We start from the raw sequence: 21,718 nt of genomic DNA on the forward strand, positions 1-21,718 counted from the left end.
AATTTTTTAGGACATTAAGAAAAGAAAAATATATACTCTTTTATGTTTATCCATATATTTACCAATTCTAATACTCTTTATTCCCTTCCTGTAAATCTTAATTTTTATCTTGTATTATTTCCCTTCAACCTGAAGGACATTCTTTAGTATTTCTTGTAGTACAGGTATGTTGGGGACTAATTCTCTCAGCTTTCATTTATCTGAAAATGTCTTTATTTAATCTTAATTTTAGATGAATATTATCCTGAATCTAGAACACGTTCCGTAGGATTTCAACTTTTTAAAATGTATTAAGATTCTAATTCCAAGGCCTGACCAGAGAGAGGGCAGGTGGGACACTTGCCATGGTCAGGCTTTAGGGCAAGAACTTTGAGGATCTAAGACTGCTGATTTCCGGGGAAAGTAAGGGTTGACATGGGCCCACATGGGCTGGCAAAAATGTGATGGATTAACAGGATCAGTGAAGGCTGATGTTGGCTAACATGGGCTGACTTGGGTCACAACTTTTGAATTCTAATTGATTCTGGGAAGGATCTTAAAGCCTCTGTCGCTTTTCAGGGGGGAAAATTAAAGCATGGAAAGGCAGCAACTCTCGCAGAATCACACAGTTGCAGAATGCCTGCCAGAACCCAGGCTCTAGAATCGTGTCTTCTTTCTCTAAGCCCAGGACTCCTTCCTTCCATCTCATCTGCGTCTCCATGGAGGCAGGACGCCAGAGTGCTGACCCATCTGGACAGCACATTCCTGAGAGCTCGTGCACGTCCCTAGCAAGACCTGGAGCAGCTTCCAGGACGAAGCTCCTTCCAAGTTCTGGAGGAAAGTTTTCATTTTTCTGCGTTATCTGGGTTAAACTCCTGTGGGCAGCGACCTTTATAGCATTGTCAACCCTTGAAAAACAAGTGGCAAGGAGCACTTTTACATATTAGATGCTGATGACCACCCCCAACTGAGGACATCCAGGTAACAGACATACAAGGTCTTGGACCACAAGACTTTGGGCACTTAATAATAACCACATTTTCTAATCTGTTGTCTTTCCTTGTTGGCTTTTAGCTTTTCTTTCCAGCCTTTTCTAGGCCACAGGGCAATATAAGACCAGGAGTCTGAGTGGAGGCAGTGCTGGGATTTCCTTGGTTTGAATTCCATCCCCTGTGTTTCTTTCTTCCTTCATATATCGGTATGTATATTAAAGAGGCTTATTTACAGTAATTTATTGATCCAAAACTTTAGAGAAACTCTCTAAACCTGATCGTAAAACAACATGTTCATCATAAAACAGTATACTGTGCAGCAGCAATGCCCACACCCAGACGCCTGAAAGCACTGTCCACGGAGCCGTGGGGTCCTCTGGGGACCTGTGGACGCTCTAATTTGGAGCTTGTTAGTTAAGGATTCCCCGCCTCAACAACTGGGTGAGGCACTCAGGGAGCCGTATTTGGGGTTGGGCCTCCCGCTAGAGGCGGAGGAAAGTGGATGCCCCTTTTATGTTCATCTTTAACATTTGGAGTCCTTAACCTCTCCCCAAGGGAGCTCAGGGGCCGCCCCCAAGGCAGTCCATGTGGGTTTGCGTTATTATGCCATCTCCATAGTCCCCTACGCTGGACATACTCAGGAACTGACAGCGCATCTAGCTTTATCTGCTGCCTCCTCAGGCCCTCCCTACCGGAGGAAATTCTTTCAGTGTGTGTGCGATGGTCACGGCCAGGGCAGCCCATCGGCGCGTCAGCTTCAGCACCTTTCCCTTTTCTTTACTCCTTCCTTCCTTCTTTCCTTCCGTTTAGAATAACAGTACAGCATAACGCAAAGAGATAAGAATAACATTGTGTTTTCAAATTTAAAAAAATTAAGAATAAGCTGTCCTCTTTCTCTTGTTTTTTTAATTGTAAAAAGCATTACTTTTTTTTTTTTTAATTAAAAAAAAAATATTTTTTGGCCGTGTTGGGTCTTCGTTTCTGTACGAGGGCTTTCTCTAGTTGCGGCAAGTGGGGGCCACTCTTCATCGCGGTGCGCAGGCCTCTCATTATCGCGGCCTCTCTTGTTGCGGAGCACAGGCTCCAGACGCGCAGGCTCAGTAGTTGTGGCTCACGGGCCTAGTTGCTCCGCAGCATGTGGGATCTTCCCAGACCAGGGCTCGAACCCGTGTCCCCTGCATTGGCAGGCAGATTCTCAACCACTGCGCCACCAGGGAAGCCCCAAGCATTACTTTTATTGGGAAAATGAAGTCTGATCCTTGTCTCAGCCAGCTGAGATGGGAATGGTAATTTGGCCAAGGTGTTTTTTTTTTTTTTTTTTTTCCCAGCACAGTGTAGAAAGTGACCAGTGGTCTCATGTGAGGGCTTGACTCTAAATGCAATAGAACAGGATAAGAAGACAAGGCACAGGCAGCGGGCGGAGGTAGGGTGACAGCCATTGTAGAATTGATTAAGATCAGAGCGGCTGGTGTCTGACCGCCCTCAGTCCCTGTGAAGCTTTGCCCAGGGCCTTGCACGTTTCACCAGGATCCAAGCAACGGTTATAATGCTAAAAATAGCATTTGTTAAGGGCTTGCTATGGGCCATGCACATTTTACAAGCCTTTATATTTAATTTTCTGCCAAATGAAAGACCCAGCCTAGGGAACCGCAGGCATCTGGACTTAGTGCTTTGTCTCCTGACCCACCTGTGTTTGCTGTCCTTCACCGACCTCCTGGTCAGCCTCCCGGTCCTTCCTCTGCCTGGTCCTTCTTGGCATGAAGCCTCATGGTTATCTCTGGCTGTGCTTGTCCATCTCAAACTCTCGTCCTCCAGCTCTCTGTCTGATTGCTGCCCTCTTGGGGCAATGCTACCTCAGACCAATCTGCCATGATGACCCCCACCTCTGTTGTTCACCTGTGGAACTTTCTGGCTCTATGCCTCTGCTGAAAGACATCTCCTCCTACAGCTGGGTTTAGACACGGGCAACTTGAAAAGTAAAACAATAAGCGCTGTATAGAGATGCATACGAAAAGAATAAGTGGCTGAGACATAGACAAATAATTTGTTTTTAAACGCTATGAAGATGGAGGCACTGCTGAAAAGTCCACAGATATGCCCAAGACGAATGTTATGGTCTCTTGTTTACATCCTGAGTTAAGAGGTTTGCCTTACTAAATTGTAAGCGAAAAAGTCAGTGAGAGAGTTTAAATCGGGCAGAGACGTGGGATGACAGCAAATTAAGAGATTACCCTTTCCCCTGGCTCCTCCCTGTGGTTAGCCCAGCTGCAGAGTTAGTGTTGACTTCTGTCATCTTCTAAAATTCCACCTCTCTGTGGGCGCTTGTATTTCTGGAACATTCGCCCCAAATAATAAGGTTGCACTCTCTCCCCTGGTGGTAATTCTGGGTTGTTTGGGAACCTGGCTTCTCCGAAGGGGTCGATCTCCGGGCTTTCTAGTAAAGGGTGAGCATAGATGTTTTTAAAAGGGGGTGCTGTACCTTTAAATTCTGAAAGTGAACTTGGCTCAGGAAGGCCAGCAGTCAAGGTCCAGCCCCTAGAAGAAAGAATAGCTACAGATTCTCCATCCTCAGTCTCTGCAAAGGGACGGCTGTGCCAGCCGTGCTCGGGCGGGCTCCTGGCAGCATGGCAGAGAAGCTCGGGGCCCTCCTGCTGGTCCTTGTTCTCAGCCTGGCACAGCCAGCCCCGGCGCGCCGGAAGCTCCTGGTGTTTCTGCTGGATGGTTTTCGCTCTGACTACATCAGTGATGAGGCCCTGGAGTCCTTGCCTGGTTTCAGGGAGATTGTGAGCAGGGGGGTAAAAGTGGATTACTTGACCCCAGACTTTCCCAGTCTCTCTTACCCCAATTACTACAGCCTAATGACTGGTGAGTACTGAGTCCTCCCCCGGGCGGGGAGGGGCGGGCTGGAGTCCAACGGTAGCAGTTAGCTCCTGGCATTCGAGTCTCATGTAAATGTTCAGGTTTCCCTCACCCTTTGGGACACCAGAGAGAGACAGGAAGTGTGTGTTCTTGGCTGAGATTTTTTTTTTTTCATGGGTGTGTTGTTTTCCAAAAGTTATCCCCAGGACCTGTTTTGGATTCTCAGTGTGGAGAACAGAGAACTACATGAATAGATGATTGTTAAAGTGGTTATTTGTTTTACAAATAAAAAATTCTAGCCTACTCCGTATTTTCTAAGTTCAAATTTAAAAAGTCAGCAGGTCTTCATTTGTATCAGATTCCTTCTGTCCCTTTGCCCTGCAGTCATCTGTCATCCTGGAGCTGTTTTGGCTTGTTTGTCAATGTGCTAGATTATGAAAGTTACATGTGGGATTCCTGGATGACTCGGAGGGAATTTTCAGGTCATATCCTGAAGTATTAGCAATGCTACTTGCTCCTTCTTTTGCCTTTTGGGGCCAGGTAAAATGACATGGAGAAGAAAAAATTGATGTGTAGTTCAGATTCCCACTTTTAACTTCTAGCATCTGTTAACAAAACAAAACCCAGCCCCCCAGCTAACCCAGACTGTGCCTAGGTTTGGAAAAGCTGACTTTTGCCTAAAAATGACCTTCATCTGGGATTGCCAGCACGCCAAATGTGATTCCACGAGTTTGATCCTCTATCTGTGCTCACACAGTGAGATTCCTAGCTTCCGGTTTGTTTATCAGCTAACCTTCGTGAGGGCCAGCAAGAGGCGCTCAGAAAGAATTTAGCAAGCTGTCCGGGGAGGCTGGTAAGAATGCGCTGCTCTTGATGCTTATGCAGGGCTTAGCTGTGTGCTCTGAGCACAGGGAAAACTATAAATTACGTTCACAGGAAGGGGATGAGAACTCTTGTATCTCATTGTGGATCTTCACAGGACAGCAAAGCCCAAGGATCCTGGGAAGACAAATTGCTATCTCTGACTTCATACATGGATACGGTATGCATGTGTACATAAAAATGCCATAAAATTAACGGGGAAAGAGATATTGGAGAATTAGAAATAAAGGCATGGAGAGCAAAAAAAAAGTCCAGACGGCACACAGCAAGGAATTTATCTGCTTATTTTCAAAAATCTCCCCCAACAGACAAACAATCAGCATCTCTCAGATAAAGAAGATGAACAAAAGTCTCCTGGTCCTCCCTTGGCACGGATCTGCCCTTGCAGGGAAGCCGTTTGCGGGCCACACACAGAGGTTATTGTGTGTCACAGGCCGACTTCAGCTCTGTCCAGGGAGTTTCACACCTGCGGCCACCCCGACACCAGTTGTCTCTCAGAGCCCTGCTGCGAGGCTCGATTCACGAACTGCCACGTGCACTTTTCTCAGTCTCAGTGGAAGAGGAACAAAATCCGTTTTAGCAAGTCAGACTCCAGCGAGCAAAAAGGGACCATTACAGTCTCCGCGGAGAAACACAGCCAGTGACTCGGCCCTTTGTCTGTCAGATCCACGTTCCTGATATCAGCACAAGGACTAATTTGCACAAAGCCTTAGTCACGCAGACACTTCTTGTCAGGCTGTGGGTATTTTCTCTGGTCTAGGCACGACAGAAGGGCCCTTCTCGTGGTGGGACAGTGCAGGTCCCATGAATGTTTGACAAAGATCTTACCTTTACTTTCAAACCGAGTCTAGCCCGAGAAAGCCACAGGCTCTCCATACGGCTTACGCCTTTAGAGTTTTTGATGGTAAAATGTATGATCTGACTTGAAAGCTTGCTTGGTACTTAAGTTGGCTTTTTCACTTTAATAGAAGCAATATTGTATGTAGGATGTGTCCAGCAAGACTCATGTTCATGTGCCAGTGTCTTTGGGTGTGACTTGTCTTGTACCTACTGAGTGGACATAAAGGCTTGGAGTGGGACTGTGGGCTGGGGTGGCCTGGCCATCAGGATGCTGCCATCTCCACTGCCCTGGGACTGACTTAGCGTGAAATCTAGACTATTTCCCCCAATATCTATGCTTCTTTTTCCACCTGATGTTGAAAAATTCCTCTGTTTTTCATATAAGGAAGGATCTATCCATTGGGAATAGTAGTTAAACATATGGTTTGAGCATATGAACATTTTATGAACCAACGGAAGAATCATGCTAGATCCTTTTGGTACCAAAAGATATGCTGTCTTAAGGTTCCTCAGAATTTATAAGACAGACTGTGATCTCACTTCCTTACATGAATTATTGCCCATAAGTCATAAAGCCCTTGGTGTTCGTCTCTTTGCATAATGAGGAATGATGGGATATTGGAAGGAACTTGGCCTGGGAGCTGGGAGAGCTTGGCTGGAGTTCTTGCAGGGTCGGGAAGACTGGGCAAGCCGTCGCACTGCCCTGAACCTCAGTTTCCTCAACTTCTGGGTCCTCATCCGGCCAGAATCTCAGCTGTTGCCAGAAGCAGACATGAAATTAGAAAAAGTTAGGACTGGCACCTCTTGGGAGGCCTACATATTAGAAGTTAAGCAAATGACTGATCTTTAGAGAGGAGAATTCCATGGGAAGCCACGTGGATGGTGATGGGAAACGAACAGTCACAGGACGTGTGAGGAACCGTGGAAATCATCCAGCCCAGTCATCGACATGAAGCCACCGTGACTGTTCTTTTTTTTCCTTCAAAATGTGTTTGCATCAGGACAAATGTGAACAGAATTCCAATAGTGATCAAGAAGATCCATCAAGGGAATTCCCTGGCGGTCCAGTGGTTAGGACTCCACGCTTTCACTGACCAGGGCCTGGGTTCAGTCCCTGGTCGGGGAACTAAGATCCCACAAGCTGTGTGGCCTGGTGCCCCGCCCACCCCCGACCCCGCCGCAAAAAAGAAGACCCATCAAACAATTGATTACTGGGAATGCATAGAATCTTAAAACAGGGCCATTCACCCAGGGAGCCTACATTCAAGTTGAGTAGGAGAGACACATCATGTACCTACTAATATCTCAAATGAGTAGCAAGGGCCGAACGGTGTCCCTCCAAAATTCATGTGTTGAAATCCCAACCCCCAGTACATCAGAATGTAACCATATTTAAGGACATGGTGTTTAAAGAGGTGATTAACTTAAATGAGGCTGTTAGAGTGGGGCCCTACTCCGCTATGCTCTCTTAAGAAGGGCTGATGCTCTTTTAAGAAGAGGAAGAGACGTCGGGGATGAACGTTCACAGAGAAGAGACCTCATGAGGACAGTGAGAAGGCTGCCATCTGCAAGCCAAGGAGAGAGGTCTCACCAGAAAGCAGACCTGCCGACTCCTTGATCTCAGATTTCCAGCCTCCAGAACTGCAAGAGATCAGTTTCTGTTGTTTGGCCACTCAGTCGGTGGTACTTTTTTAGGGCAGCCCTAGCAGACTACTGCACAAAGGACCAACGGATAGTTTCCTAATATGCTATGCAAGACCAGAAGAGAGGAGAATTTTCTTCCAGTCAGAGTAGCGTGTGAAAGCATTTTGAAGGAGGTGAGCTCTGAGCTGGAATAAACAGCCCCAAGCATGGCGTTTATCATAATATCTTACTTTATGCGTAAGCTCTTTTCCTGAAGAGCTGTCTGTAGATCAACTTAATTTTAGTTAAAATATAACCACAGTGTAACTGCTATGGGGAAGCTTACTGTTTTAATCTTTAACTGTGGATCTTTTTGTAAAATTATTCTCTTTGAGGTAAATCCCCATTTGATTTAAGTAAAGTTTAACATAACATCCACGGATAAAAAGCAGTGATTTGTTCAATGCAGATCACGCATAAGAGAAAACGTCGGGTGTGTTTTGAGGCAGCATAAGGTAGCATCATTTTGCCAAAGCCAATGGCAACATTTGTTTGTAACTCTTGAGCACTTCTGATTAAGTGTTTGGGGAAGGTGGCCCAGAAATGTCCTGAGTAGCAGGGAAGCTGGTCTAGAATTTAATCTTCCCGAACATAATCTGCCAGGAGATGAACATATCCTGAGATGTTTGCTATACAGTATGTTATTATCATGTTAACATTTAGAAACTGGTAAATAAAGTGCAGGGAGACTGGGTACTTCACTGCAGACACCTAAGAACCTCAGTAGCAGGGCTGAGATTGGAGGGCAGGCCTCAGAGGCCAGTTCTTATACAGCAACCAGCAGGGCCCCGACCCGAATCCTGGCGTGCCCAGAAGCTTTTGTATATGACCTGGGACCCAGGACAGAGGTCCCCTTATGACCAGTCCGGGAAGCAGCCAGAGCCTGGATAAAGGCACTTGATTAATCCTCTAGTGGAATCAAAGCAAAACCAAGGATGTTAACTGCTTAGAATTAATATCTGTGCCGATGCAGTTCTGACCACCCTCCTAGAAATGACACGTGAAGCAAATTCTTCCCAGATATCAAGGCCCCACATTCTGGAGTGAGGGATTGCTGGGTAAGGCAAGCTTTCCCTTGCCTTTAAGAGAATAGCCGATTTAAATTAAAACCGGCTGTCACTTGGACCAAAGGAAATCAGTGCAGAAAGTACTTGAGAAATCATGTTTTGAAAAAAAGCCCACATCCTCAGCCTTCTGGAGAATTCAGTTTCACTTGTGGCGGCCTCTGCACGCCCACAGCCCCAGCAGCATGGACACGGCCTCTCTCCGGGGCACCCTGGCCTCTCCTGCCCCTGGGTCAGCATCTGCTTGGGGCTCTTCAGCCCAGGGCTTGGCTTCCTTGGATTTAGATGCCTCTGTCTGGGGTGCCTGCTGCTCCCCGCTTACCCCCTCTCCTGCAGAACCCCGTCATGCTTTTGTTTTCAGCAGCGGCCTCCTGGTAATCAAGGGTCAGTCCTCCGCTTTGGTGGCCTCCTTCCAGATAGCGCCCTCAGTTCTAGGACGCCCTCCTCTCTCTGCTTCCTCCTATTTCACTGATTCCTCCTCGGTCCCTTCTGTTGGCTCCTCCTCATCTTCCTCACCACCTTTTCTCCCACAGCTGAGTCGGCTCCGCTTTCAGGATGGATCGCAAAGCCTCTGCTTCTCCTGCCTCCGTCCCTGGGGCCCTGCCCAGAGGGCGCACCCTCGGTAGCCTAGAGCTTCCCAGCAGCTCCTGGTCCCCCACCCTCTCTGCCCTACGGTTTGTCTCACATGCGAACCAGACTAGTCCTCTTAAAACACATGCCCGATGGTGCCACTCCTCTGTTCAGACCCTCCAGTAGATTCAAGCTCTTACAGAACTGGCCCCAGGTCACCCAGCCCCTTTCCAGCCTCATTCCCCACCATTTCCTCCCTTTTTTCCTCACCTGTTCCAGGCAGGTGGCCATCCCAGGACACCTGAACTTGCTGTTCCTTCTGTCTGGAATGCTTTTCCCCAGAAAGACCCAAAGTTTGAGGGATCTTAGTTCCCTGACCAGGGATTGAATCCGCGTCCTCGGCAGTAAAAGCACCAAGTCCTAACCACTGGACCGCCAGGGAATTCTCGCTCTGTTGCTGTTTTTTAGATCTCTTCCCCGAAGTCACTGCAGTGGATACGCCTTCCCTGGCCACCCTCCCTTCACTTGTCATGCTCTGTCTTCAAACAAAATTTATCCTAGTGAAGAAGCATTATAATAATGATTAAAGCGTTCAGAGTTTCAGGGAACTTGATTATTATTTTGATTTTAGTTACTACTAAACTAGCAGGCAGAGGAAAAGAATGAAATTATGCTTTGCTTTATGAAAACAATGAACAGATATTTAGGTGAACCGATTACCATTTATGCCTAATAATCTTATATAACCTCAAAATATGTCTATCAGTTTTGTTTTACATTTTTACTATAAGGTCAGGGGCTGCAAGAGGGTTGAAAGGAGAGTCACCCATGAGGAGGGTGCTGGGCCTCAAAGGCCTGGGGTGTAGGGGGTGCAGCAAAACACTAGTCATCAGCGTAGCCCTAGACAGAGCCTAACTCCAGCCAAGACTGCCGAAGCCAAGAAGGCAGAGGCGTCAGTGAAGCATGAACAAGGCAAATGGTTCAGAACCGTGTGAACAGCTGTGAGAGGACAGCGAAGGCCACGTTTTGTGTGGTCCTGGCTGTCAGACCCAGGGATGGGTCTGGCGACTTAAAGGGTCAGGCCGTCTTGCGCTCTCAGTCTCCACTCCAGATTGCTTAAGGCTCATGAGAGGCTCCTTAGATATTTGAAAACATGAAATGGTTTATGGGCTGAATCGTGTCCTCCTTGTCCAACACACAAATGTATATCTTGAAGTCCTATCCCCCAGTGCCTCAGAATGTGACTGCATTTGGAGATAGGGTCTTTAAAATGGCAATTAAGTTAAATGGAGCTGTTAGGGTGGGCTCTAATCCAACATAACTGGTGTCCTGTTAAGAAGAGGAGATGGGACACAGATGGGCGCCAAAGGAAGACCATATGCAGACACAGGGAGAAGGTGGCCATCTACAAGCCAAGGAGAGAGGGCTGTAGAAAAGACCAACCCTGATGACACCTTGATTTTGGACCTCTAGCCTCCAGAACTGTGAAAAATAAAGTTCTGTTGTTCAAGTCACCTGGTCTGTGGTACTTTGTTACGACAGCTCTTGGAAACTAACACAGGCAGGATGGGGACACTGGGCAGCCAATGGAAGAATGAAGGCTTCTTTAGACACACCACTTCCACCCCCAAACCTACTTCCTGAGAATTTCTGATGGTTTATGCCCTGAAATTGAGGTGGTCACGGTGTTTGGTTTCCTAGGCTGCTGTAACAAATTACCACAAATGCGGTGACCTAAAATAATAGAAATTATTCCTTCATAATTCTGGAAGCCAGTCATCTGAAATCAAGGTGCCAGCAGGGCCACGCTCCCTCCGAAGGCTCTAGGGGGGCATCTGTTCCATGCCTTTCTCTTAGCTTTCTTGTGTTGCCAGCAGTCATTGGTATTTTTGGTTTGTAGATTGCATCGAAGTGTCACTCCAATCTCTGCTTCACTGTCATGGCGTTCTCCCTGTGTGTCCCTTCTTATAAGGACACCAGTCATACGGGATTAGGGCCCATCCTCGTGACCTCATCTTAACTTGATTACATCTGCAAAGACCTTGTGTCTAAATAAGGTCTCACTCACAGGTGCTGAGGGATAGAACTTCAGCATAACTCTTTAGAGAACACAGTTCAACCCACAGTACATGGTATAATGGAAAGAGCTGTGGATTTGCTGCCGAAGATCTAATTTCATCTGTTCTCTCACTTTCTGACTTGCGGGATTTGAACAAGTGCTTTTGAGTTTTAATATTATTTAGCAGTAGAATGGAGAAAGTAAAACTTACCCAATAGGCTTGTTGTGAGGACAGAATGAGAAACTTTGTGTAAAACCACCATGATAAAAATTGTACATATTACCCACTTTACCAATAAGATTAGGCTAAATCATGTTGCAGTAACAAGCTCTATCAGAGGCTTACCACAACTAAGATTTTATTTTCACTCATGTGCATGGACTTTAAGGATTAACTGCCCCATTTCCTCTTCGTTTTGAGACACAGGCTGAAAAAGCCACTTCTAAATGAGACGTGCTTCTCGCATGGCAGAGGGAAAAGGGAAAATGGCGAACAGTGTAATGATGCTTAAAAGTTCTGCTCAGAGGTGGCACAAGTCACATCTACTCCCGTTTCATTGGCCAAAGCAAATCATTGCCAAGCTTGACACCAGTAGTTCAGGATATATAATCCTCACATAGAGGTGGTGGGAATATATTTAACATTTATGCACTGAATGGATATTAGGTGCATTTTATAAGGAACCTGTAGGTCTTAATTTAAACGAATGGCATAGAGATTAAGTGTCTGCAACTCAGGGAGACAGGTCTTACTAGGAGTTATAATGGTCTTGAACAGTTCCATGGAGAAGGTGGATCTAGGAATAAACATTGAAAGATGACTGGAAAGATTTTTAGTGGAGATAAATTTTGGGCCAGATCTTAAAAAAAAATCTATAAAGACTCTGATGAGGGACATGGCACAAGTAAAGTCAGAGAAATAAAGTCAGAGACACATTAACAAGACAGAGGGAAGGGTGCTAAACCCATTCACCATCCTGGTATAGGGTAGAGGGTTAGAGAGAGAGAGGTGAATTTGTTTTAAAAAAAAAGAAAAAAGACATGCAATTGATAGAAAGCTTTGAAAGCTAAATTGAAGATAATTCAGTAGGCTCCACCTTTCCTTTTTTTCTACTTCAAACGTTGGAGCATCTGTTCTTTCCGATGGGCTATAAGTGAAGAGTTGAATTTGAGGAGTGCCCTCGAGGCAGAACTTGCTGATTGGGTAGTGAGTGAATATGGAAGAGCTGAAAAGAAGGGAACCTGAATCAATTCCAAGCCTACAAGAAATTCAGAAGTCTGGGGCTCCTATAAGCAAAGATGGGAAAGTTTGGATGGCTGTTTATTTGACAAAGTAAATTTTCATCAGAATAGATTTCAGGTTGGATTAAGATATTCACCTGGAGTTGGCCCTTTAGGGGATCAGAGACAATCTCTTAAAGGAGAGTTCCAGAAACATGTAGAATAATCATGGGGATCAAGGAGAGAAATTGCTCCTGTGGGTTCCAGTGGACCCCAGTATCTGGACTTCTCATCTCTCTGCCTGCCCCATGGCTGGTAGAGGACATTTCTCACAAACACACAATTAAATCTGTCTTCTCATCTGCATGAACTCTTGTCTCAGTTTTGTCACTTACTTCCCAGAGACACCTAACAACATCTTTTCACGTTTCCACTTAAAGCTATGGTGTGTGTAATGGGTCCTGAGTAAGCCGCCTGCAGAAACCTGCTGGCCAGCTCAAGCCCGGAGAAAAAAGCGCGTTCCAAGAATTTACAAAAATAATCTCTCCCGGCACGTCATTATTTCAGCTCCCATCATCAGACCTCTCGACACTGAAGTGCCACTTTTCAAAAAGTATGTTTCTCTTGGCTTCCACTGTGATGCCAGGGTGTTCATTCGGCTGCTGGAAATGTACTCCCTGCAGGAGGGGACGGAGAGGCTGGCGGGCAGAGCTGTGGTGAAAGTCTTTGATTATAAGCACAGCAAACCCTCTCTTAGGAGGTTCCCTTCCTGGAGCCAGGTGGTCTCCGTACCAGGCTGGTCTCCTGTCTCACTCCCCCTCCCGTCTCCCCACTGCTGATTGATGGGACCACAGGCCTCCTGCCAAGGCTGCTCTCAGGACCTGCTTCCTCATCAGTGCTACGCCACAAACGGGTTAGAGAACATTTAGAATGGGTTCAGAGGGAGCCTGGGTCAGCATGTTAACATTTATTTCAGAGACGCTTTAGACAACACCTACTGGGGTTTCGGAGTCCCCGTCCGTGAATAAGGCCATTGTGTCCACGGTCTCCCGGGCGAGGACCCAGGGCAGGTCTGGGGTTCTTCTGCGTCCTGTGTGTAGCATTTGGCTCGCGTCAGATCTTGTGCTTGATCATAACCTACTCCTGTCTTTGGCGCTTTCCGGAGCGAGGAGAGGAGCAAGGGCTTGACAAACAGGTCGCAGAGCCACGTGGGGCAGACTCATCTGGACGAAGGGCTGCCCAGGCTGACATCACAGACAGGCTTGTGGTGAGGGGAGTGCCGAGCCTTCACCCCCTGATGAAGCAGCTTCCCCTGGGCGCCCGCCTTTAAGAGTGAGCGCTCCTGTGGTGCCAGGTCCGAGTCAGGAGGACAGGTGCGCTCATCGTGAGAACTCACGTAAGCGTCTGCAGCAGAGCGTCTGCACCTGCGTGCGTGGGCCGTGAGAGGGTTACAGGTGTGCTCGGGGGCCTGGTCCCCCGCCCCATCCCCTTGGGTAGAGCAGCCTTGTCTGTTCACCCCAGGTTGCCCAACAAAAACGTCTGACGGGCAGCAGGTTGGCAAGCCCTGGTGGGGCAGAAAGAGTGTGGGCAGGGAGTCAGGGGCTTCCCTCTGAGGGGGGACGAGAGACCGCCTACCGGACCCCACCTGGGTCCAGCCTCTGAAGGCCGCCCGCCTGCTGGAGCCCAGGCCATCCGTTTGGCAGTCTACCCTGCTGCTGGTCTACACTCACTCACAGTGAGTGTAGTGGAGCGTGGGCAGTCAAAGCATCTGGGCCCAGAGCTTGCTCAGAAGAGACAGTTGATTCGTGTCTGTCGCACTTCTTTGGTTCGGCGCCAGGAACTGGACTTGTGTTCGATCCCATGGTGGAAGCCTTATATTATTTATCTGTCTTCTAAGTCTCTGGAGTCCTGTTGCTGAACCTCATCTGCTGAGGTCCCACTATTTTCTAACAAACTGCTGTTTCGACCTCACTGGATTCTGGATTCCTCCAGCCATACTCTGCAGGCGTCTGAGTTCCCTCCTTCATCCTCGCGTGGGCTGTGCTTCTCCTTCCCATGTCCAAACGAGCCCCCCGCCACATTCAGCCTGTTGGCCTGGACCTCCCAGCACCCGAGGCTCTCCCGGTTTTGCTGGGCTCTGTGGGTGGATCTAATTCCAGGTTCTGGTTACTCCCAGTCTGGCCCATTCCCCCACAGCTTAGCCAGCTGGCCTCACCCCCAAACATGACACCCCTCCCTGTACGTTTCTGTGTGTGACTTTCATAGTCCATTTTAGTGTGCATTTGTCGGTGTAAAACAGAACACTAAAACTGTATGAATGAGCTTGGAACTATGTAACAAAACCCGCTACGTCCCAATCCAAAATTTCCCCCAGAGACATTCAGAATTACAAAATGTGAAAAGCAGAAGATGCTTAGGAATGCTAGTGCATTTATCTTCTCATTGTGCAGAACAGAGACTGGGGCGTAAGATTCGGCTCCAGCAACTGTATAAGGGCAGAACCTCACCAAACGCAGGCCTCTGAGTCAGGCCGGAGTCTGGCCTCTCTCACATGTACAGGGATGGAAGCTGAGGAATCCTTTCCAATCCTTCCTGCCTGTTTATCCACGCTGGCCACTTTGCCTGTGCTCTCTGAGCGCTCCTCTCTTTCCTGGCTGGGCTTCCCTGCCTTGGGTTGCTTTTGCTTTTTTCTCACCCTCCTTAATGTCTCCCGAGATGTGTAAGCCGAAGTGGAGATGGGATTCGAAGAAGCTTTGTGTGTAGATTTCATCAAAGATCCGGTCAGGAAGGTGGTGGAAGCGCCTAGAAGATTGTGTGTGTTGGGGGTGGAGGGTGCTTGGACTCAGCTCAGCCATCCCCGCCCACCCCCACCCCCCAACTCCCCAGGCCTTGGCTGGTCATCGGAGGCTGGCTGCTGTGCTTCCAAGCCTTAAGTGACCTCACCAAGCTCTGATGGAACAGATAAGAAAGTCACAGCCCAAAGACTTCACTCTCAGACTGTGCTAACAGCTGCTAAAAGCTAAAATAATCAAATGGAAACAAAAATGCCTTTATTTACTCAATTCTCAACCACCTGTTTGACTAGCCTTTTGAACTGACCAGCCAGCTGTGTGGTGAATCTCACCTCAGGAGCTTCCGTCAGTGGAAACAGACTGATTCCTACCCTTCAAACACAGGGATCATCAGGGTTCTGCTGGCCAGTTGTGAACCCCCTGCGGGAGTGGAATTTGGGAGGATGACCTCTTGACCTCCCTGTTTTGGTTGGAGGCCTCTCTGGTAACGCCCACTCCTCCCCTCTGCTTACACTACTTATTACTTCTGGAAGCGCTCTACTCCCATCCTCCTTGGAACCCCCGAGCCTCCACCCCAGCCCGGACCCAGCTGCCCTCCACCCATCTTTCTCTTTGAAGCCAAAATAAGATGTCCCGCCTCTACAAGGCCTTGACCCACAGATAGTAACATCTCAGAGCTGGATGGCGCTCTGAGATCTCATTTTCATCCATTTGCTGGCTCCTTTACCACTTACTGTCTGAACCACAGAATTTGGTAATTACAACAGCATGTAATGTTGACGTATGTTCATAAAGTACATTTGTGTCTGATCATTCCCTATGCGGGGATATATGATCACGTCCTAGGCGAGAGGCGCTGTTCTGAAGGGACATGGCCTCTGTCTTGGATGAGCTTGCAGTTAAGCTGAGCAACTCAGTGTGTGCAGAAAGAAAGTCATAGGCCAGGACAGAATAAGGACAGAGTAGGCACAGGGGATGCGGGGACCATTTCTAAGGGTGTGTGGTGAAGAGGGAAGGGATGCAGAGGTGACGGTGTTTGAGTGAAGCCTGAAGGATTTGGGCAGGTTGAAACCTGGCAGAAGGGCCGAGAGGGTGAATGGCGTTGCTCAAGTCAAGGGGCAGAGGCGGGAACGATGGGGAGCGTTTGGAGAGCAGAAGTGGGCTTTGAGATGATTACTCTGACATTTCTGAGCAGTGTGGGTTTGGGAGAGGCCATCCAAATCCAAGGTGAGAATGAAGGAGCCTGGGAGTCAAGTCCCCAGAATTACGTAGCCCGTCCTGTTTTCCTGTCTTCCTTGCTTCCCTCAAGGCATATATGCCTTCCTTCCTCCCCTCCCCTTTAAAGTCATGTTCACCGTGTGTTTAAATGAGCTCAGTTTGAGATGATAAAAAGTCCCAAAGGAAGGAGCGTGTCCAGCAGGTAATATCAGCTCTCCAAAGACAAAAGGAACTGGAAACCTACTTGAAACATGATGGGAGGGAATATACTGGCTAATGTTTCAATAAAATACATCAATACAGTATCTAAGTCTCATACTTTGGGCACTTGCAAGACGCCTGGGTGGTGATTACTAGCCATGAAGGCTGGAGATACGGATTTCAGAGTTGTCCTCATAGAGGTGGAAATTATGTGAGTAGATGAGGCTCCTTGGGAGGATTGTGTCAAGAGAAAGGAAAGAGGTCAAGATGAAACCTTGGGGGACCTTCTTACGTTTAGGGAGCACAACATAGAAGAAGAGACGGGAAAGGAGACAAGGAAGAAGTAAAGACCTATCACAGAACATTCTAGCAAAGACCTCAAATGAAAATCAGGAGTCAAACAGGGTCAGAGTAATCAAGGAAAGGAAAAGTTTCTATAGGAGATGGACAGTATTATCAAACAGAAAAATTAAAATGAAGAAACAAAAAAGGGGCTTTGCATGTAGCAGCAGGGTTTGGAGACCAGTAGGGAGATGGGAAGTCTGGACAAGACTTTGTAGGTAAAGCCTGCATTTGGAGGACTTGGGGGCTGGCATTTGACTGTGTAGCTGGGAATCTGAGGGATGTAACTTAGTCTTGATATGCTAATGAGGTCCTATATGTGGATCTCTATAGTTGTGCTCTCAAGTGGTCTTTTAAAATTATTAATAGATTTATTGAGGAATAATTTACATACCATAAAATCTATCCATCGTAAGTGTACAACTCAATGACTTTTAGTATGTTTACAGAGGTGTGCAACTATCACCACACTATAATTTTAGAATATTTCCATCATCCCAAAAGGAAAACTTGGGCTGGGTAGTTGCTCCCCATTTTCACCTCCAGCCCTAGGTAACCACTAATCTTTTCTTTCTCTAAAGATTTGCCTTTTCTGGACATTTCATATAAATGGAACCATGTGTTCTTTTGTATTTGGCTTCTTTCACTCAGCATAATGCTTCTGAGGTTCATCCATGTTGTATTAGTACATCATTCCTTTCCATTGGCAAAAAATATTCCATTGTATGGATAGGCCACACTTTGTTTATTCATTCACCAGCTGATGAACATTTGAGTCATTTCCACTTTTCAGCTATTATGAATAAGGCTGCTATGAACATTCATGTACAAGCCTTTGTGTGGACATATGTTGTCATTCCTCCTGGGTAGATACCTAGGCATGAAATTGCTGGGTCATATGGTAATTCTACATTTAACATGATAAATTGCCAAACTGTTTTTCAAAGTGGCTGTACCATTTTATATTCCCAATGTATGACGGTTCCCATTTTTCTACATCCTCAATAACACTTGTCATTGTCTTTCCTTTTTTACTATAGCCATTTGAGTGGGAGTGACAAGGTATTCCATTGTGGTTTTGATTTATATTTCCCTGAGAACTAAGATGCTTAATAACATCATGTGCTTATTGGCTATTTGATAACTTCTTTGGAAAAATGTCTACTCAAATTCTATTATCCATTTTTAAAAATTGGGTTGTCTTTTTATTATTAGTTTTGGGAGTTCTTCATATATTTTGGATATATATTTCTTATGGAATATATGATTTGAAAACATTTTTCTCCCAGGCTGTCGTCACTTTCCTGAAGTGTCTTGAAGTACAAAAGCATTTAATGTTGATGAAGTCCAATATCTCAGTCTTTTCTTTTTGTACTTTTTGTGTCATATCTAAGAAATAATTGACTGATCCAACATAATGAAGATTTACTCCTGTGTTTTCTTCTGCGAGTTTTATACTTTTAGTTCTTACGTCTAGGTCTGCAATACATCTTGAGCTGATTTTTGTGTATGGTGTGAGGTAGTTGCTCTGGCACCATTTGTTGAAAAAACTATTCCTTTCTTGATATTTTTGTAGGAAATCAACTGACCATGAATGTTAAGAGTTTATTCCTGGGCTCTCAGTTTTACTTCCTATGTCCATCCTTATGCCAGGACCACACTATCACGATTGCTGTAGCTTTGTAGTGAGTTTTGAAATAAGGGTGTGTAAGTCTTCCCACTTCTTACTTCTTTTTGAAGATGGCTTTGGCTATTTTGAGTCACTTGTATTTCCAAATAAGTTTTAGGATGAGCTTTTCAACTTCTGGAAAAAAAATCCAGCTAGGATTTTGTTAGGTGTAGTGTTGAATCTATAGAACAATTTAGGAAATATCGCCAACTTAACAATATTAAGTCTTTTGATCCATAAACATGAGACGTCCACTTATTCAGGTTCCAAATTCTTTCCACACTGCTTTATAATTTTCAGTGCACAAGTCTTGCACTTCTTTTAAAATATTTCTAGGCATTTTATTTTTTGATGTTATTATGAATGGAATTATTTTCTTAATTTCATTTTTGTGGTGTATGAAAACTCAGCTGATTTCTGGGTGTTGATCTTGCATCTTGCTGCCTTGCTGGAGTTGATTAGTTCTGATGGAATTATGTGGAATTATGTGGAATTCTCCTGTTCCTTAGGGTTCTCTGCATCACAAGAATCTACAAGATCATGTTTCCTGCAAATAAAAACAGTTACTTCTTCCTTTCTAATCTTGATACCTTCAGCCGATCTTTATAATCACCTTGGGAGTTACGTAAGGGCAAATGTGCAGACGAGAGAACTCAAGCCTGGGGAGCATATGCAGTCTGTGTGAGGTCACCCAGCCAGGAAGTGGATAAACCAGGACCAGAACGAGGACCTCTGCATTCCCCCAGCCCAGTCTCTCACTCAGCGTCTTCACCATGCAGCCTCTGGTTGGTGGAGTCAGAGTCTGTGAGGATGATGGAGGCCTCTGTCTCTGCAGCACTCCTATTGTCCTCCTTTGTTACAGCCGCCAGGTTTAGTCAAGAGGGAACAGGATGTACATTTCCCAGAAGTCTGCCGGATTCCTACATCCATGTGTCTAAAGCGTCTAGACCCAGGTGCTTTCAAATAGTATTTCAGTCAGTCCTCAGAAAACCGTGTAAGGTGGGCGTAGTTATCCTGGTTTTATAGATGAGGAAACCGAGGCTGTGAGCTCTTTTTTTTTTTAATTTTAATTTTTATTATTTATTTATTTATTTATTTTTGGATGTCCTAATTTTTATTTTTATTTATTTATTTATTTTAACATCTTTATTGGAGTATAATTGCTTTACATTGTTGTGTTAGTTTCTGCTTTATAACAAAGTGAATCAGCTATACATATACATATATCCCCATATCCCCTCCCCCTTGCGTCTCCCTCCCTCCCACCCTCCCTATCCCACCCCTCTAGGTGGTCACAAAGCACCGAGCTGATCTCCCTGTGCTATGCAGCTGCTTCCCTCTAGCCATCTATTTTACATTTGGTAGTGTGTATATGTCCATGCCACTCTCTCACTTCGTCCCAGCTTACCCTTCCCCCTCCCCGTGTCCTCAAGTCCATTCTCTATGTCTGCGTCTTTATTCCTGTCCTACCCCTAGGTTTTTCAGAACTTTTTTTTTTTTTTTTTTAGATTCCATATATATGTGTTAGCATACGGTATGTGTTTTTCTCTTTCTGACTTACTTCAGTCTGTATGACAGACTCTAGGTCCATCCACCTCACTACAAATAACTCAATTTCGTTTCTTTTTACGTGTGAGCTCTTAACTTACTCATTCAAGCTCACAGAGCCCCAGGATGGCAGAACTGTGAGTACAAAATCCTGTGCTCTTGTTAGGACTTCCTGCCTTCAAAGAAGTGGCTCTCAGAGCAGCACCGTCCTGTGTGGCCATCTAAGTGTCCGTCCCTCAGACAGTGACCTTGTAGCTGCGTTACGCACATGACACACGCCTGTACATGCAGACTCCACAGTGCATGTGTTACGGCCCCTCCAAGCTTCTTCCAGACTAGGCAGCCTCACGGACAACTCTGTTTTTAAACCCTCCTTTGTGTGTCTCAATGAACAATACGAACAATAAGCGCTTCTGGGATTGAGTACAAAAGAGAGGATTCAACCTCAGACACTTAGCTACTTATCTCAAATGGCCACGGCTGAACAGTTGTGAGGAACGGTTTAAACAGGCTTCTTTTGAGAAGCCCCATCTGGGACACTGACCCAGGCCACCGAGGTGCTGCTCCGGACGAGCTGCGTGTAAGTACGCTTGGTTCTGGGGTCCTGGGAGGTCCCGGTGGTCCCGGTGAGGGCAGGACCCGCCCACTCAAGTGTCTCATCTACCCTCGCACTTAGCAGGAATTCTGTAAGTGTCTCTTTGTGTTTGTTTTAAAATTACTTGGAAGCTGCTTTATCCTAAATACTCAGCCAGTTTCCTTTTAAGCTATTCTCTGCCCCATCCTACCCCTCACTCCTTACAGAAGGGCAGTCCCTGCTGCTAGGTCATCAAGGGGGACCTTTTTAGTTTCACAGCAGATGAAAAATCCAGATGGACGTGGCAAAGATTGCCTCAGACATTGCCCTACGACTCTCTCTCCTCAGCCCCAATCCATACCCAACCCAGGACAGGTTTTAGGAATGCAAAGCAGAAATGGGTAGAATTAAGTATTTTGCAAACTCTGTCAAATATTTCAAGAGGCAAGTAGATACCCAATTTAAAACTCCTATGGTTTACCTTTTCACTAAATTCCAAATTGGTGAGTAATCCAGAGCTCTGGTGGCTTAAAGCAACTTCAGTCTTATTCCCAAGAGATTTCAGGTTTGGGAGTTTAAGCCATTTATAACTGCGAGTCTGGGACAGTTCTCCGAAACAGCAGTCCCCTCGGGCGACATGGTGTGAGGTAGAAGGTATCCTATTTGCCCAGCTTCCACCTCCAGGTGGTTTTGTGGTCAGCAGGAGAATATGAATTTCTTAAAAACGTGAAATAAAAAGGCAATGCTTCTGCCCAAAGAAGATTACCTTGTATTTGACTTCGCCATATTTCATAGTTTTTCAGGTCACGGCCAGACGTAACCACTTCTCCCCTCACATGAGTCCCCTTCCTCTCTGTGTTCGTGTGCCGATCTGGGCTTGGCCTGGTCACTTCCTCCCTGTCTCTTGATGCTGTCTGCGTGAGAAGGGTCATGGATTAGAAGCAAGAGATGTTGGTTCAAGTCCGGCTATGGTGATTTCTAAACCCGCTGGCCTCAAAGTCCTTCTGGTTTCGAGTTGCTTTTCTGAAAAAAATGAAGGAGTTTAGGGCTCCGAGGAGTGAATTCAAGTGCTGTGGCAAGGTCCTCTTTCTTATCTGTCATCGTGACCACTTCTGCTCTGCTTCCCCCAAACCTTCTGACCTTGGCTCACGTCAAGGGGAAGGCAGTGTTGTTAGCTGATCCGTGCCCCTCTTCACCGCGTTGCTACTGAACCGAACGGGCACTG

At 46.3% G+C, this 21,718-nt stretch overlaps 1 protein-coding gene across 5 annotated transcripts in view; it reads left to right on the forward strand.

Annotated features, from left to right (window-relative positions):
- The first annotated feature begins 2,200 nt into the window (after nucleotides 1-2,200).
- The window catches only part of ENPP6 (ectonucleotide pyrophosphatase/phosphodiesterase 6), a 98,705-nt gene continuing 79,187 nt past the window's right edge, over nucleotides 2,201-21,718 (forward strand). For all 5 annotated transcript variants that reach the window (XM_082375329.1, XM_082375333.1, XM_082375331.1 and 2 more), the window contains exon 1: nucleotides 2,201-3,836. In XM_082375329.1, the coding sequence (XP_082231455.1) occupies nucleotides 3,596-3,836 (241 nt within the window). In that variant the 5' untranslated portion in view covers nucleotides 2,201-3,595. The remainder of the gene's footprint in view (nucleotides 3,837-21,718) is intronic.

The sequence above is a fragment of the Balaenoptera borealis genome, assembly GCF_965194805.1.
Source record: "Balaenoptera borealis genome assembly, chromosome: 21".
Lineage (NCBI taxonomy): Eukaryota > Metazoa > Chordata > Mammalia > Artiodactyla > Balaenopteridae > Balaenoptera > Balaenoptera borealis.